At 53.5% G+C, this 18,440-nt stretch overlaps 1 protein-coding gene across 1 annotated transcript; it reads left to right on the top strand.

Moving 5' to 3' along the window:
- Nucleotides 1-404: 404 nt before the first annotated feature.
- On the top strand, nt 405-4,824 carry OTUD7A (OTU deubiquitinase 7A). The gene is given in 8 exon segments (XM_089906677.1): nt 405-2,096; nt 2,099-2,505; nt 2,507-2,547; nt 2,550-2,623; nt 2,626-2,707; nt 2,710-2,862; nt 2,865-3,017; nt 3,020-4,824. Coding segments are annotated over 8 exon segments (1,554 nt in total). The 5' UTR covers nt 405-1,547; the 3' UTR covers nt 3,115-4,824.
- Nucleotides 4,825-18,440: the final 13,616 nt, after the last annotated feature.

Raw genomic sequence — 18,440 nt, 5'->3', positions numbered from 1 at the left:
TGGCAGAAGTAGTAATAGCTTTGTTTTGTCTGCTGCCCAAGAAGGGCACCTGCCTTTTGACCCATGTCGAGGCCAGGTCATGTCTCCAACTGCTCTTCAGGCTCCACAATAAAGAGGAATTTTAAAAAACTATTAGTGGTGGTTTTGAAACCTCTGGCCTTAACGCTCCTACTGGCATAGATGTCCTGTGTACACCCCCATTTGGTTTCCTTAATCACGGAGACACCTGGTCTCAGGGGCCCTTTCCTGTCCTCCCTGGGGGTCGCGGGGTCTTTGAGCCTCCCATCGCGCCTTGGGCCACCTGGCACGGGCCTCTCTCTCTTTTGCGTCCCAGCCGTGATCCCCCTGAAGGATTCGGAGCACAAGCTGCTGCCTCTGCACTTTGCGGTGGACGCCAGGGAAGGGCTGGGAGTGGCGGAAAGACGACAACGATAACTTATTGGGCCCGGCTGGCCCAATAAGACCCTACCCTGTGCCCCCTCCCCCAACGCCCTATGGGGCGGGCTGTCCCCGTGCTTCCCGGGAAGGGGCTGGGCGCCGTGCGCCCCTGCTCCTCGAGGACGGCCGCCGGCGGGCGGGGTGCGCGCGGGCGAGCTGGGGCGCGTCTCACTCTGTGTTCCTCTCTCTCTAGCCTGATCCTGTCGCTAGAAGCCAAGCTGAACCTTCTGCACAGCTACATGAATGTGACGTGAATCCGGATCCCCTCCGAGACCCGGGTGAGCCTGGAGCGCGCCAGGACGGACCGGCAGGCGCACTCGGCTCGGGGCGGGCAGGCGGGGTGCATCCTCCCCCACGGGGGCCGCCCCGCCCTCGGTCCTCGCCGCCCGCGGTCCCCGCCGCCCCGGCTCCGGCTGGAACGCGGGCCTGTGTGCGCGTGTGCCTACGAGTCTGGACGTAGGCGCGCGCTCCGGCTAGGGGAGTTTTTCTTCCCTTATTTTCTTGGGAAGGAGAGGAATAAACCCCGCCCACTCAGAAAACAAACCGTAGGCAAGTCACAACACAAAACTCTCTCTGCCGAGATCGGAACACGATGTGCTGCCACGGAGCGGAATTAATTATAAAAGTGTGTGTGGGTCCTTGGAAAAGGCAGGGAACCGAGGGTGTGACTCCTCGGCACCCCCTCCTTCTCTTCTCCTTCTCTCCCCTCCAGGAAGGGAGGGCTGTGAGAAAGGGGCTGGTGCCCCACTTGGCCCCCTCCCCCGGGGAGGACCCATGCTGGCCCTGCCTCCAGATGCTAAGAGGGATTCGTTCTAAGTATCGGACTGGTTTTTTTGTGATCTCAGTAGTAAAGTCCCAGGAAAAGGGATTTGCTTAAAAAAAAACCAAACTTACAAATAATTGGTCCTCCCCAGACGTCAGTTTATTTAACCATAAACTGGGGCTCGTAACGAATATTTTTTTAAGTGACACGAGGAAAGCAAGGAGGGCAGTGCCCGGCACACAGTCAGTACCCAGGACAAGCTGGCACTGCTCAGGGTGCTTTCGTACTTCAGCCTTTACGTGTATTTAATCTTCACAGGGCTCCCTGAGGCAGGTCCCGATACCCTATGTTACTGATGGCTCCAGAGTCCAGCTGCGTGGCATATGTCATAACTTGGCTGTGGGTGTTCTTTTCTAGCCTCCACGAGGGCTCCGAAGGCAACAACTCTAGCTCGAGAATCAGGAGACTCTCAGGCTGGGCCACAGCTGGGGCCGGGGACCGTGAGGCCGGAGGCCACACTGCGGAAGCAGGGTCTGCCTCCATCTGCCGCGTGGGGACAGCTCTAACCTCCTCCCTTCCCTGCCCTCCCTCTCCCTCGCTGGCCCCTCTGGCGCAGCCGGAGTCCCCGACGGCCTCGGCGGGGGAGGACGTGCAGTCCCTGACCGACTCGCTGGACTCGGACCGCGACTCGCTGTGCAGCAACTCCAACAGCAAGAACGGCAAGGACAAAGCGAAGGAGAAGCAGCGCAAGGACAAGGACAAGACCCGCGCGGACTCCGTGGGCATCCAGCTGAAGAAGAACATGGGCGGCCTGGTGCACGGCCCGATGAGCCACTCCAAGTCAGCCAACGGCAATCACGGCGACGCGCCCGAGCGCGGCAAGGAGAAGGCCAAGGCGCGCGCAAGGGCAGCGAGGAGGAGTCGGGAGCCTCGGCCAGCACGTCGCCTTCGGAGAAGACCACGCCGTCGCCCACGGGCAAAGCAGCAGGCGCGTCGCCAGCCGACAAGGGCGGCGGGCCCCGCGGCGATGCCCGGAAGTACAGCACGGACGTGAAGCTGAGCCTCCACATCCTGCGCGCCGCCATGCAGGGCGAGCGCAAGTTCATCTGAGCCGGCCTGCTGCTCACCAGCCACCGGCACTAGTTCCACGAGGAGATGATCGGCTACTACCTGACCGGCGCGCAGGAGCGCTTCAGCGCCGAGCAGCGGCGCCGCGACGCCCCTGCCGCCTCCACGGCCAAGGGGCCGCCGCGCAGGCCTGAGGCCGAGGGCGGGCGGAGCCCCGAGCGCGCCTCGCCGGGCCCTCACGCAGCTGGTGCTCAAGCTCAAGGAGCGCCCGAACCCCGGTCGGCGGAGGGGTCACGGGCGGCGCCGCGCGGCGCGGCCTCCACGGGCCCCGGCGGCGGCGGCGGCGGCGGCGGCAGCGGCGCGCGGGCGCCAGCGGACCGGTCCCCGGGGGCAGCCCCCCGGCGCCGGGGCGCCAGAGCGTTATCCACGTGGAGGCGGTGAGGCGCGCGGGACAAGGCGTGCTGCGGCCTTGGGCGTGCTGCGGCCGTGCGCCTTGTACCCGCGGCAGAGCCGCGAGCTGTCGTCGCTGAGCTACAGCCCGGCGCGCGCCGCCACCCTGCGCACGGTCAACACGGTCGAGTTGATGGCGCCCGCCTCCCAGGGGCCTTGCCCGGCGCGGCGGGGGCGGCAAGCTCTGCCGAGCGCAAGTCGCAGACCTACGCCAACGGCTTCGGCTCGGCGCGCGACGGCCTGGAGTTCGCCGACACGCCGGCCGCGCGCTCGAACGGTGTGGGCGGCCCGGACGGCCCCGCCAGCGAGAGAAGTGCGCGTTCTACGGGCGCGCCGAGACCGAGCACTACTGCTCGTACTGCTGCCGCGAGGAGCGTCGGCGGCGGCGGCGCTAGGCGCCCGCGGCCCCGCCCTGAGCGCGCGCCGCGGCCCCGCTGGCCGGGCTGTCCTCTCAGTGCTGTAGCTGTCTCCTCCGCTCCCTGGTCCACCGGGAAGCCGGCGATCCTCAGTACGTGCTGTGTACGTGTTTGGTCAGATGTTCCTAATGGTGCCTGAACCTACACTGACGCCACTCAGGTAGTAGAGCGATAGGAAACAGCCATGCTGTTGGAAGTGGGTGTGCTAGCTAGCACCTGCCTCGTACCTATGGAAACTGAAGTGCCATTGCAAGAGTATTTTTGTTCCTCAATAAGAGAAGTAAAGAAATTTGCACCCCTTTGTTTTTAGAAGGGAGTGTTTTACATGCCTCTTTTGGGGGGGTGGCGGGGGCTTTTTTCTCTAACCCGGCGACTGACCTCTTACATGTAGCGGTCACCTGCGTGCGATCGGTGCCACCCAGGGTTTCAAAGCGAACGCGCGGCCACGGGACCGCGGTGGCGGCTCTGCCTCGGGCTCCCTCCCACCTGTGCCCCTCCCGGGCCCCTGGAGGACAGGACTCTTGGCCGCCCGCTGGCGCCCGGGTGGTCTCTGTGGCCCTTTAGAAATACGCGGCTCCACCTCATAAGCACAACCTCCTCCCACAGCCCCCGGCTCGAGCGATATTCACACTGCCCTCAAAGCCGCGGGCGTCTGTAGGATGGGCACCGGACAGCCTACCCCGCAGGGCGCGGTGAGATGTAGCGATCGCTCCCGGTGCCGGGCAGCTCAGGCGACAGGAGCTTTCCAAAGACACCTTGGGCCGCAAAGGCAAGGTTCCCAACTCACTATTTGGAGTTGCCCATATATGAGAAAAGAGGACACCCTGCACACATTTCCCCTTCAAAGACACTTCCGCAGTGAACCGTGGCCGGAGGGCACCGTAGGAGGCGATCATCGAAGCCCCAAGCGAGAGGCGAGAACTTGACCCTGCGGTCACTGTGTAATCCCCCACTAGGCCTCCCTGAAACCCGGCCTGCGCCTCTTTCCAGAGGGAAGGGGCTGAGGGCCCCCGGGAAGGAAGCCCACCCCTACCCCGCCCCCCACCCGCATCTGTCTGGGATCAGCCAGGTGGAGGGGCGCCGCTCCCATCGGGGTCCCCTCCGCAGGGTGGGGGTAACCCTGACTGTGGCTGCAGAACACAATAGGAGAAGCCCCATCACGTCCCTATTGTATTGCCTCCTTACATTTCTTAAGAAAAAAAAAAATGTCCTTAGTTACTCTGTTCTGAGTAGCAGTATGCAGCGTCTTCCTTCCAAGATTACCTCTGGAGAACACCGCTCTTGGCCAAGGGCACTGAGGCGCTAAACCTGCCTCACTAAGGGAAGATCTTGTTTCCGAGAAATACAGATACGATGGGTAAAATCCTCACTAGCAAAAGAATCGTTTAAAACCTGTGAGAGCCTTAGAATTGCCTCTAATCCAAGAAAGAGAGGAGAAGGCGCCTCGCTTCGCTGTGGCTGTATCTTCAGAAAACACAGGAGGTAGACCATGTCTTCACTGGAGCCAGCTTCTTCTCCAGAAAGAATGCTTTCCCCCTGACATAAAGAGCAGCAAAAACGGAAAACACACACACACACACACACACACACACACAAACAAACAACAACAAAAACAAACAAAAAAAGCGAGGGGATTTTTTGTTTTACTTGTTTGAAGAATTATAATAAACTAATTTGAGTATCTCCTGTGAGTAATTCCTTTTTGTTTTTAGTAATTTATTCAAGTAAGTTATTTCAGTAATTTATTCAAGCTTTACATAAGTGGTTCCTTAAAATAATTACATAAGATCTTAAATTTTTTCAAAAGTTTTACTTTTCATGCTAAATAATACTTTCAATGTGTGGAAATTACTAACATTCACGTCCGTCATATTACTGGGGTTTCTTCTGTTTTAAAAAAGTAGTTTTTAAAAAATATCTCCTCAAGACGGTTTGTGGCAGCTTTTTGGACGGATTCTTCACGTCGTGCTGACCAACTGCTTTGCCATCCAAAGCTGTGAGGTCACAGGAAATAAATACTGCTTCATGTGTAGACTCCAGCTCCTGCCCTGCATCTCACAGAAGGTGCAACGGCCAGTCTGGAAAATGCTTCCCTGTGCGTTCAGAAGCCAAACACATACGCACAAGAAGTCAAGGAGGCAGAAAGTAATCTCGTGTTTGTTTTTTAATTTTTTAACATGAAAGCAGAAATTTCCAAAATTTATCTTTCTCATGCTCTCTGCCAGGTTAAAAAAGAAAGGGAGGGAGGGAGGGAGGAAGGAAGGAAGGAAGGAAGGAAGGAAAGGAGGGAGGCAGGCAAACTGAGAATAAAAATGGTCCATTTGTAGTACCAGAGGAAAAAGGAAAACCTTCAAAACCAGGCAGTGTAACTCCTAGGTATTATCAAAAAACAGTGACCTGGGAATTCCCTGGTGGTCCAGTGGTTAGGACCCCTCACTCACTGCTGAGGGCGGGGGTTTAATCCCTGGTCAGGGAACTAAAATCCCACAAGCCACTCGGCCAAAAAAAAAAAAAAAAAAGAGTCAAAAAATAAAGTCAAAACAAAACAACAGTGCCCTGTTCTAGCGCCTTGCATTTGTCACCTCCGCCCCACCCCCATCTGACATATGTGCCATAAATAAAAGCCTGAGATCCAGGCCCCGCCCCCACCAGGCTCCTCCCCCGGCCGCCTGAAAGGGCCCCAGTTTCTCCACCTGGTCACTGGCTGCTTCACCTGCGGGCGCCTGTGGGTGTCGCTCCCATCAGACAGGATGCCCTCCGTCCACGTAGTTTACAAATAGCCGTTTCCTCTTGCGAGAGGTCTGGATCCACCCTTCCTCTAAACACTGTGAAAAACTGAGCGAGCCCACTGCTCTGTTAAACATGCTGGTCCAGCCCCGCGTGTTCGCAAGAGCTCTTTAGCCCTGGTCCCTGGCCAGACATCTCAGACCAAGTGAGTTCATCAGGCTGCACAAGAGCTATTAGAAACTGCTGTGTTTTTCACATGTGGGTCAAGAGGTCCCCTAATGTCCTTCTATGACTTTGTGGAGCCCTTTGTGGAGCGGGGTAAAGGAAGTGGATTGGGGGCACTGGGGAAAAGGAAGATGGCCAGTCCCGATTCTAGAAAGGCCGTGAGCCCTACCAGGGTGCAGGTCCTGGACGTGGGCTGCGCAGCTGCCCTGCCTGTGAGCGACCTTCCCATCCAATCTGGTCTGGCCAAACTTCCCCTTCTGGGAAGGTCGAATGTCTCTAAGTGACAGCAAGTTTCCAGAAGAATCCCAGATACTTATAAACTCCGGTGGAGTTTATTTCAGTCATTTGCTTCACACTTCCTGCATCTGCGTCACCTGGGTGTATTTTTAAAAAAATAATATATTGTGAAAGGAAGGCGTTTTTAAGGTTATTCTGTTAGTAGATTTTATGCTATGTTATGTTGGTATTTTACAAGCCAAGTTTAAACTGTACTATAGAAATTATTTTTATATTATTTTCAGAATATGCCACAGAGCAATATTTTGCACCCTTTTATTGCCACCGGGTTGTCTCCTTGGAGGGCTACCTTTAGGTGGAGTGGGGCTCCGCTGGCCTGCGGGGGTGAAACACTTTGTGCTGTTTGTTCAGATCCCCTCCGAAAGTGGAACAGTGTTAATGTCTTCTTTTTCCGTGGAAAGCTCGATTTGTTTTCCGTTCCTGGATTTGGGTACTCCATTTTTCCTCTTAAATGAATACTTTCTATTCACTAAGTTACTGTGGACTTTTTCTTCCCTATCACCACCCAGTGGCTCCAGTGGCGTTCCGAAAATTTGGGATCTGTTACTTTACAAACTTCATGTTTTCCAAACCGATTTGATTTATTAATCCTGGTAGTTTACAGTCAGGAATTTAGTGCCTCAAGATAGCAGGGGACACACCTTGAGGTGTGAAATCCTCTGGGCAGCGCCCACCGTCTCCGGGGGGGTGGGGGGGGTGGGGTCGTGGCTACGTGGCTCTCAACCCCTCCCTTAGCGACAACAAACTTATTTTGCAATTTACTCTACTTTGCAGAAATAAACTTACCTGATGAAAATATATTTCACGTTAGTTAAGAAAAAAGGGCTGTATCCACCAGCGGTGGGAAATTTGTGAAAGAAAAAAAAAGGCTTTGCCAAACCCATGGGTTCCATTCTCTGTGTTTTTTATGTTTACTAAGAGAAGTAGAGTACAGCGCGTTTGGGAGGGTTTCTTTCTTTAGGACACGATTCGGTTTTCCTCACTGCGGTGTGGACTTTACAGATTAAATTCCTCGAGTACTTCTTTCTTTTTTTCTCCCGATGCTTCTAATAAATAAGGAGAAAACGTGTGTTGTGGCCGAGCGGGCCCTGCCTTGTCAGACCTCGGCCGCTGGGACGTTGCCTCTGTCCAGAGTCTGGTTCTGCTGTCACCTGAGAACAGGCACATCCGGGAAAGGGCCCTGTGGTGGCTGGCACCCCTGGCACCAGGGAGCAGGCACCCCCTTCCAAAAAGCCTTAAAGCGGTGGCTCTCTGGAGACCTCCGGGTCCCACCTTGCTCTTCAGTCCCAACTATACTGTAAACTTCTTGCTGCTGGAACTGGCCCACTTTGGTGTGGGGCTCCAGGGCGGTGAGGGGTGCCCAGCTTCAATCTTGCTTCAGCCACGTCCCCACGTCCACTCTCCAGCGAGGGTCCAGTGAGTCTGCTGACACGGGGGTGTGTCCAGGGTGCTTCATCCCAGGGAGACCCACAGGGCACTCATGACGACCAGGGGCCCCCATACTCGCCCCAGGAGGCCCGGAGGCTGCAGGGAGAGCTCCTCGGCACCCCGCTTGGGAAGAGTTTCATGATTGCTCCCAGCAGTGTGTGAAATGGTCTGTTTGCAGTGATGTGGGTAGCTTTGTTTCCCCAAACCAGTCCTTCCTCCGCACTCCACCCCCAGCAGAGAAGAGAGAGGGGGCTACCCTGCACGGACCTCTCAGGAATAAGTGCGTGTGTAGTCTGTGCAGTGTCAAGATGCCGTGCTTCCCCTCTCCCCCCCACGCTGACTTAACACAGATGTCACCACAGGGACAGCGTGGAAGCCAGAATCTCCAAACAAGGTGAGCAATGTTACTATTTCCATTTATTTTGCAAAATATTTTGCTGAAATTTTCATTTTTGCTCTTTGATGCTTGAAAAAAAAAAAGGAGTCCCACCAACTCTAATTATGTATACAGAAAATGATGTCCATTGCTGATCCTTTTTTATTCCTCCAAGAGAGCATCTCAAGAACACACACACACACACACACACACACACACACAGTTCTTTAACGTAAGATGAGGAGTACCACTGGCTTTTTAAATATAGGCTGAATATGCTCAAGACCAAAGCAACCCATTATTTTAAAGAGGCTAAATTAGTGGAGCCAGCTCCTTACAAAGAGCACTCCCACCCCTGTACTTCTCCAACCTCTGCCCCAGGCACACAGGCCTGCCTCAGGGCCTTTGCACATGCCCTTTGGCCTGGAATGTCCTCCCCCCCCCCCACACACACACCCTCAGCCACGTGGCTCACCCGTCACTACCTGCCAGTCACTACCTGTTCCAGTGTCATCTCTCAAGGAGACCCTCCCTGACTTCTTCATTTAATAAGCCAACACATCCCACCCTCCCCACGGCCTCCCTGTGCGTGTTCCTCTTGTGCATTGATCACCATCTGAGCGCCGCATGTGAATTATTCATTCATTGTATGCCTCCCTCCAGCCCCCACAGAATGTAAGCTCCACTCAGGCAGGAATTTTGGTATGTTTTGCTGTACTCCTGGTGCCTACAACAGCGCCTGACACATATTAGGTGGTGGATAAATACTTGTTGAAAAAAGAGAATGAAATCAATAATTTGATAACTATTAAGAGGCCTAAAAATAATCGGTTTCAGCCTTTATCAAATCGAGATTCTACTCTTACCCCTAAATGGGGAGAATTGTAGCTAATACAGCAGCCTGGCTACTTCTCCAGCCTGTGGTTCACAGCAGTTAGATGTGGCAGTGAGCACCAGACCTGATGGTGGCAGGTCTCCCCAGTAAATGCCCGCCCCGGGGCCCTCCCTCACAGTGGTGTCACAGGGACTCCACTGTCTACAGAGGGCCCTCTGGGAAAGGCTGAGGTGGGGACAGTTTCCTCCAGGGCAGCTCTCGTGATCACGCCCCCTCCATGAGGTCATCATGGACCTGGACTATTCTGGAGAGTCCCTTATAATGGGTCCTCAGGACGCTGTGCCTTTGCAGTGGCGCCAGGGAGACAGGCCTTCCTTCCTAGAAAAAACTTGGTGGCCGCAGATGACCCAGCCCGGAAAAGGGAGTCACCACTAGCAGGACCCGTTCTTGTGTCACCAAAAGCAGGCCTTCAGGGAAGGGGAGCTGGTCACACAGGTGAGAGGGGACTGCATTGACAAAGTTGGAGGCCCCCAGTCACCCCCTCAGTCATGGGTGGGTGTGTGCTGCAGGGGCAGAGCCTGGACATCACAGAGCCAAACGACACAGCGTCCTCAGCCCCTGGCACCTGGAGACCCTCCAGCCCACCAAAGGGGGAGGGACGCTTCCTCCTCTGGACTTCCTGCCCTTGCGGGATGACCTTCCCAACTACCTAACCTTGCTCCTTACTTCTAGATCATTTGGCCAAATGTGTTTTCCTCTGAGAGCTGTTGGCAAAACACTGTTACATGCTTCTTGTAGAACCCTTGTCCTACTGTGGCCTGGTTAAAAGCCTTTGTCCTTCTCTTCATCCCCTTCCGTGGTTTTTTTTTTTTTTTTTTGCGGTACGCGGGCCTCTCACTGTCGTGGCCTCTCCCGTTGCGGAGCACAGGCTCCGGACGCGCAGGCTCAGCGGCCATGGCTCACGGGCCCAGCCGCTCCGCGGCACGTGGGATCCTCCCGGACCGGTGCACGAACCCGTGTCCCCTGCATCGGCAGGCGGACTCTCAACCACTGCGCCACCAGGGAAGCCCCCCTTCCGTGGTTTTGATATCATTTCTCTGGATGCCATGTTTTAGGGTCCCCCATTTGGGGAGGGGATATGAGCTCCCTCGTAGCACCCCCTTGGCAGCTGCCCAGCAGACAGTGAGTGGACCCACACGTGTGTGTCCCTTTGCTTGAACTGCCAAATAAACAAGGTCCCTTTCATTGCTGCCCTGACCGACAGTGGGGGAGAGGACAAGCTTTCCAGGGCTATCCCCTTTGCCCTCGCATACCTTTCTCCAAGGCAGGAGACCTGCGGCCTGTCCAGTGCTTTCCACTTGCCTGGGATGGAATCCAAACACCTGCCTTGGAGTGATGACTTGGCAGGTAGGTGGGAGCAAGCAGTTTGTCTCCACTAACTTATGATCAGAACTAGTAAAGCCACCGTGAGCAGGGTTGGAGATGGGCCGTGGCAGAGCCGGTCACCATTCAACACCCCGAGGAAGCCCCCGGACCCTCCATCACCCACGGAGCCCTTAGAGCTGCAGGGGACTTCCCTGAGTCTGCGCTCGGAGCCTGAACCCTGCTAACCCTCAGCTTTGAGCGGTGGGTCTCATTTAACTGATGGGTGTTGACGTGTACTTGCTTGGTTCCTTCCAACATGCATTGGCAAGTGAATGTAGTTCCTCTGTTTCTTTCCCTTTTTTTTTCTTTTACTGGTTCAGTTGACTGATTTGGGGATGAGATACATTACTTTGTTTCCCCGGTTTACTTGGTACCATGGACAAAGGAAAACAGTGTGGATTGGGATTCCTTGACTGTGGCACTAATGAAGTTTAGGGCCAGATCATCCTTTTTTGTAGGGGACGGTCCTGTGTGTATTGTAAGATGTGCTGCAATGTCCTTGGCTGACCTCTACCCACTGGATGCCAGTAGCTCCCTCCCCCTAGATGTGACAATCAAAACGTCTCCAGACATCGCCAAATATCCCCAAGGCGGTAGGGGGAGGGGAAGAGTCACTGGTGTAGGTTAATTCTTCCGGCTGTCTTTCAGTCCAAAAAAGCGATAACCATTTGTTCTACTCAAGCTCTGTCTGCTGGGATGATTTCCCTTCCCCTCTGTCTTCCAGGGACACTTGACATTGGGGCTGTCATGCCCTCAGCCTGTTCTCAGCTGGAGCCAGTGCATCATGGAGAACCATCTGAAAGCACGCCTCCTTGGCCATCTGGTCACTGGGAACTTCCCAGAAGGTGTCGATTGAGGGAGAGAGGAGGCCACAAGCAAGAGGACGTGTCACAGGGTCTGAGCCATCTGTTCATGCAACTGACGTGCGCCTTCTGGGTTGTCTCAGGCTCTCACGCACCGTCTCCACGAGATAACAGTTTGCAGCCGAGTAGACCCGACTTCTTGGGAGGGCGGGACAGATCACACCCTGTCCATAATGCACTGAGCTCAGGTGTGCAGTCCACTGATGTCCCCGTCAGCCATTCAGTCCCCACCGGGACCCAGTGGTAGCCAGGAGCTGTTTCTTGGAGATGAGAATACTCACATGCAGAGGAGGGCCTGGCTTTGTCCAGAACCCTGGCACTCTGCTCGGTGGTCTGCCCCCTGGGCTCTCTGCAGCATTGCTGTTGGTCACGAACACTGAGTGCCACTGGGTCTATTAGGAGATGAGGTCTGGGAGCCCCACTCATACCTGGTGGCCTTACAGGTTCGTTGGTAAAGGCTTTGGGAGGGCACAGCCAAATGGCCAATAGGCTGCCTTCGAAATGCAAAAAATTTCTGCAAACGTCCTCCCTCCTTTTTTAGGTATAACGACATCTCTTTAACTTTGTTGGGCTGTCCTAAAACACTCCATGGTCTCCCCGAAGCTTTGTCAAGGTGATGGGCCCCCGAATGTTTGTGGGGGGTTTTCTCCCTCTTTTGTGTCTCAAGAAGGCAGGTGTGATCTGCACGAGGATGTCAATGGTGGCTCCAGCGTGGCGTTCTGCGGGGCCTCTGCCAGCTGTGCTGTGGCAGAGAGCAGGAAGGTGGCATGAGCCCCAGGCGCCCCCAGGCATGAACAAACTGTTTCTGGTGGTCCTTGCAGATGGACAGGGAGAACCAAAGGTGCCCATCAGCACCCACGCTGTGGAACGATAAGGGGATGCCTTAGGAACGCACTCAAGTGATTGACAGCCCCACGAATCGCTGCGATTCCCCCAGGATGAAAATTAATCACCTTTGCTTTATTCTCCTGGTAGGGAGGGGGAAATGCCAGGACTTTCACTTTTGTCCCATGTCTACCAAGGTAGCATCCACACCAAGGGGGGAGAGCCGACGTGGAGGCTCAGCCAGCAGCCGAGTATAACCCCTCCAACCGCGCATTGGGAACTGGGGAGATGACCACAGACCCGCCAGTGCCCTGGACACCCACACTTGGGATAAAACTCTTTTTATCCCCTGACCTCCACAAGCCCCCACTTTGACCGTGGGTCCACAGGGCTGTTTGTTTGTTTGTTTTTGCGGTACACGGGCCTCTCACTGTTGTGGCCTCTCCCGCTGCAGAGCACAGGCTCCGGACGTGCAGGCTCAGAGGCCATGGCTCACGGGCCCAGCCGCTCCACGGCATGTGGGATCCTCCCAGACCGGGGCACGAACCCACGTCCCCCGCATCGGCAGGCGGACTCTCAACCACTGCGCCCCCAGGGAAGCCCCACGGGGCTGTTTTTAAGTCACCAGAAATGAGTGATAACCCAGAGCCAGTGCTGAGTACCCTGAATTGTCAAAGTGTCCCCATCCCCCATCCCCTGTGGTTAAAGGGGAAGAGTCATTTGTCAGAACACGTCTGTCTGTCTGTCCCCGGCCACAGTGGCCCTTGGGAAAGGTCTCAGGCCCCTTGGAGAAGGTCTGCAGGGGATGTGCAGTGTCAGCTGGGTGATACGGCAGGGCTTTCTCGGGCAAGCCAAGGGGCTCTAGAACTGTGAAGTGGCTCAGACCTGCCAAGTCCATCAACGGTTGTGACTCTATAGTGTGGCTACTTAAGCAAGGAATTTTGCTTTCCAACCAGAAGTGATTTTTAATAACATTAATTTTATTGAGACATATTTTATGTACAGCCAAAGGCACAAATATCAAACATAGAGTTGGGTGTGTTTTGACAAAAGTCTCACCACCAGCACAGTAAAGACGCAAATCCCACCCCCCGACCTAGTGCACCCCACCCCCTAAAGCAGCTCTTATCCAGACCGCTCTAGATTTGCTCTGTCCTTACAAACATACAAAGGGAATCAAAATATGTACCGTTTGGTGCCAGTTCTCATTTGTTCCACGGGTTTTGGGGATTCACCCATATTGGTGTGGGCATCAGGCATTTGTAACCTGTTTATTGCAGGGCAGTATGACCGTACCACAATTTGAGTATCCATTTTCCTGTTAATGCACGGGTGACCTCCAGTTTGGGGCTATTATGAGTAAAGCCACTATGAGCCTTTGTGAACAGTTTGTGGACACAAGGTTTCATTTCTTCTGGATACATACAAAAGAAGTGAAATTGGCAGCTCACAGAATGAGTGTATATTTCAATTTATTAGAAATTTCCGGTGTTCCAAATAGGCTGTATGGTTTCCCAATCCCACCAGCAAATGGTTTTGGTTACTGAGACATCAGCATACCCTGTCCATCTTTTCTGGAGCCCGTGCAGTAGTCCCCATGTCCTCCCAACAACGCCCCTCCCTGCAGCAGCCCGGGTGGACGTGGATTCCCGGCACACACAGGGTTTTACAAGCCTGCATCGGGCACGTGCGCAGAAGCGCAGGGCTGGGCAGGCCCCGTGGTGTGTTTGTACAGACCCGAGCCATCTGTCTCTCCTGCTTCCCAACCCCACCTCCTGCCCCCTTTCTCTTGGAGGCTGAGCTCTGTCTGCCCTCTGCCCTGGTCAGACTCATGCACGTGCATCTCCTTGCTTGGGTGTTTGGCTCCTGGACATCAGGACTTTGGTCTGATTTGCCTCAATGCCCAGGCGGCCCAGTCCATGGGTGTGACTGGCACTTTTTCCCTCCTTACGGAAGAGGAGCCTCCCTCTGTGTGCCCAGGTGAGCCCAGCAAGCAGCCTCCCAGGGCATGGGAGTGACTATGTGCTCTGCATTTCCCAGGGAGCGGCTGGGAGCACGGCACTGGGGCTCAGCTCGGCTCCAAGCGCGGATCTCTGGGTAAGGAGGACCTCTCAGGGGCTGCAGACAGCGCCATTGGCCCCAAGGTCCGTGCTTGTCCCAGACGTGCCCACAGAGGGGAAGCTGGGGGTTTCAGGGAGGCCTGTGTCCAGCAGCTGGTGGCGCTGGCCAGTCCTAGAGGTAGGGGGCCAAGAAGACCATCCTCTCCGGCCTCTTCACCTCCACCTGTCAATCACACACCCCGCACGTGGGCCCCAAAAGCAAGTCCCCGCCCCGGCCCAGGCTGCCCCCCGGGAAGACAGCATGTCCCTCCCTGCATTACATTCAGCTGTCCCTGCCCTCTGTCCCCCTCCTGTCCGAGCTGAACACACATGACTTGTACAGTGCTGTCTGCACTTTCGACCAAGGGCCGGCACCTGGACCCATTCTGGCAGGACAGGTACCTTAGAACGAGCCCTGGGGTCGTGGCCAAGGCACTCTGGCAGAGGGATGGGGACAGTCCTGCCTTCCCGGGGCCCCCTCTACCATGGCAGAGCCCCAACATCCATCAGATCCAAATGTGTGGTCTGAATGTTTGAACTTCCAGATCTCAGTAAAAGCAGCGCAGTTGCTGGGATGAGGGCTCACTATGGGAACTGGGTCGGGAGTGGCCGTGCCTCGTGCCTTCTGCCTCTGGAAAGCCCGGCAGGCTGAGGAGGGGGCCGGGGAGGGGAGGACAGTGAGCCCCAAGGACAAGCAAGCAACTCAGAGGATGGCATGGGTGTGAACACACAAGGGGCTAAACTGCTTCCTGCCTGTCAGTCCAAGGATTAGCTTCCATTGGGGCTCCTGTTCTTTTGGAAAATAGCTAGCCACGATCAGTGACACAAGAGGGAAAGCCACCTAATGCCCGCCACAGAAGGAAAGATCCCCAGGCAGGATGGTGCAGCCCGAACCACAGCCGGGGGAGGTGAACGCAAAAGCTGATAGCTAAGTCCACTTTTGGAGCAGACAGGGTCCCCTGGGGGAGGGCTGGACCACAACGCACAGCAGGATGGGCAGAGAGGCTGCTGCCTGCAATGCTGGAGTGAGCGCTGGACCCTCCCGGGGTGGGCACCCAGCAGGCACTGGCCGGTGGGCCAGCTCGCCTACACCGCAGGCTCCAGAGGTTTTTGGATTTGTGAGAAAGGAGAGATCTTGTTGCTGGACCCAAGAGGATGTTGTGTGGACAAGTGAATGTGGGTGAGGAGGCTGCCACCCTGAGGGGCAGCACTCAGCTGCTGTTACCCATGGCTGGCCCTGGAGTCCCCCTGCTGTTTCTCCCTTCTCCACCTGGAAGCTTCTGCCTAAGGCAGACCTCAGAGATATTGCAGGGTCAGTTCCCGACCATCACAAAAAAGTGAATATCGCAATAAAGGGAGTCACATTATTTTTTTGGTTTCCCAGTGCATATAAAAGTTATGTTCCCATGCTGGAGAGGGTGTGGAGAAAAGGGAACTCTCCTACACTGTTGGTGGGAAGGTAAATTGATACAGTCATTATGGAGAACAGTATGGAGGTTCCTTAGAAAATTAAAAATAGAGTTGCCATATGATCCAGCAATTCCACTCCTGGACATGTATCCAGAGAAAACCATAATTCGAAAAGATTCATGCACCCCTATGTTCATTGCAGCACTGTTTACAATAGCCAGGACATGGAAGCAACCTAAATGCCCATCGACAGATGAATGGGTAAAGAAGAAGTGGTATATATATACACAATGAAATATTACCAAAGGGGAAAGCGGGGAGGGATAAATTAGGAGTTTGGGGTTAACATATACACACTACTATATATAAAATAAACAAACAACAAGGACCTACTGTATAACACGGGGAACTGTACTCGATATCTTGTAATAACCTATAACGGAAAAGGATCTGAGAGAGAATATATATATGAATATATACGAGATGAATATATATTCATATATATGAATATATGAGAGAATATATATATATGTGTATATATAGAAAACACCGAGTTACTTTGTTGTACACCTGAAACTAACACAATGTTGTAATTAACTATACTTCAATTAAAAAATCATTAAAAAATAAAAGTTACGTTCCCAATATACTGTAGTCTACTAAGTGTGCAATAACATGTGTCTTTAAAAAACAATGTCCATACCTTCATTTAAAAAATACTTTATTGCTAAAATATGCTCACCATAATCTGCGCCCTCAGCAATAGCAGCATCAAAGATCCCTGATCACAAGTCATCATAATAATATAATAATGAAAAAGTTTGAAATATTGCCAGAATTACCAAAATGTGACAGAGACACTAAGCTAGCAAATGCTGTTGGGAAAACAGTGCGTATGGACTAGCTCAACAGAAAATGCAGTAAAGTGCAGTGCCATCAGAGGTCTGCTGTCCTGTGATGACCATGACACATGTCCAGTCACTGTGTCCACCCTGTGAGGTGGGCCAACAGCAGTGTTACTAACGGGATGTCAGAGCCAGAGGATGCCACATGTTCTGGTCACAACAAATACTAACGTCAAGGAAACTGCGTCTGGAGATGTGTTTGGATGATGGTGGCTCCTGTGCTTATAAAAAAGGCTTTGCTGCGTTTGCGGGACTTGTGGCTTTGTCTTTAGGGTGTGCGAAGCTGCTTTTAAGTTGTAAACAGAGGCTATATGATGATAAGAAAATGCAGAGAGTTATTTTTTTCCTTCGACTCAGTCTTGGAGGCCTTTTAATTGCTTTTTGTTTTCTGTAGATAGATTTGAAGCCTGTAAAAGAAGAAAGCTAAAGGTCCTGGGAAATGTAAATTACACTGACCCAAACCGGGGGCTAACATGACCTTTGGATCTGGGACTAACTCTTAATCTGTTGAATAATCATTTTAAACTTCTACAGTGGTAAACATATTAATCCTGCCCTTCATACGCAGCCCAGCTGGAGACTACATGTGATTTTTGTGTTTGCTTCTGGGGCAGAGGGAAGGTAACCGGCCTGCCTCTCCGGGGACAGACCAGGCCAGGGTGCATTGGAGCCACAGCCAGCCCAGCGCTGCCCCCTGGTGGCCGGGGCCGCCACGCGGGGCCTGAGGCTCCCGGGAGGCTGTGAAGGACGGTCCCCCAGGCAGAGTCTGCTCTCCTGAGATGTCAGGAGCTCCACAACAAGGTTTTCATCGTGTTGTTTCCTTTACACTGTGGGGCGGGGGAGGACACGACAAAATACTCCACAAATTGATTTTAGTAAACCAACCAATTCTCCTTTCAAATCTAATGCCTTGACCCATTGATTCTGTAGGTCTAGATTTTGCTACAGTTTGTGATCCGTGATCTGAAATATGTAACCGACTATGGTGCACCCAACAGTAACTAAATCAGCAGTTTGGACTCAACACAACATTTTGTTTATGATGAAATAAAGCCCAGTCTCTTTGCCACCGACAAAAGTTAGGGAAATGCCTAATCCATTCATTCCCTGCTGAGAAATAGAAATGAATAATGATATCAAACACATCCACTTCAAAAACAACTTGTTATTTAAAAATAATCAACTCCTTCAGTTAGATTTTTTTGATACTATGTGTTGAAAAAAATCCTTTTCTGGATGCCTCAAAGAGAGATGCAATAGATATAATCAGAAAACACTGCCTCCAGAGGAAAAATGCTTTAAAAGTGGTTTTAATGGTCTCAGGATTAGAGCCCCTTTGCATATTTTTTGAAGGCACCTCTCCATCACCAAGAACCCCCCAAAAAAGCTAGGGCCCTTTCCCACTTGGTTAATGTTTGTGATTATTCCCTGCTGCAGGGTTTGTGATTCTGGTAGCCATATGGCAGGTGCTTTGTGACCATGGATGAAACCCATCGGGCACCCACTGCTGCGGGTGTGCTGAACCCCTGGATGCCGAATGGTGGACGGTGAAAACAGTGGGTAAGGAGAGGGCAGAGGGCCCCTGGGCAGAACGTGGCTGGGAGGAATGCTTGTTGGTGATCCCCGTCCCCCAAAAGCAGTCAGGTTAATAGTTGCAAGGATCCTTTGTCTTTGCCTTCTGTTATAGACAGAATGTTTGCATCCCCCTCAAAATTCATATGTTGAAATTCTATGCCCCAATATGATGGTGTTTGGAGGTGGCACCTTTGGGGGTGATTAGGTCATGAGGGGGGAGGCTTGTGATGTGATTAGTGTCCTTATAAGGAGAGGCCAGAGAGCTGCTTCTTCCCCCCCCACCCCCACTCTGCCATGTGGGGCACAGCAAGGAGA

This window comes from Delphinapterus leucas, chromosome 2 (assembly GCF_059928025.1).
Source record: "Delphinapterus leucas isolate spDelLeu-1000000601 "Yukka" chromosome 2, BTC_Dleu_Yukka2, whole genome shotgun sequence".
NCBI lineage: Eukaryota > Metazoa > Chordata > Mammalia > Artiodactyla > Monodontidae > Delphinapterus > Delphinapterus leucas.
The sequence above is the reverse complement of the archived record's forward strand: the minus strand, read 5'-3'. Positions and strand labels throughout refer to the sequence as shown.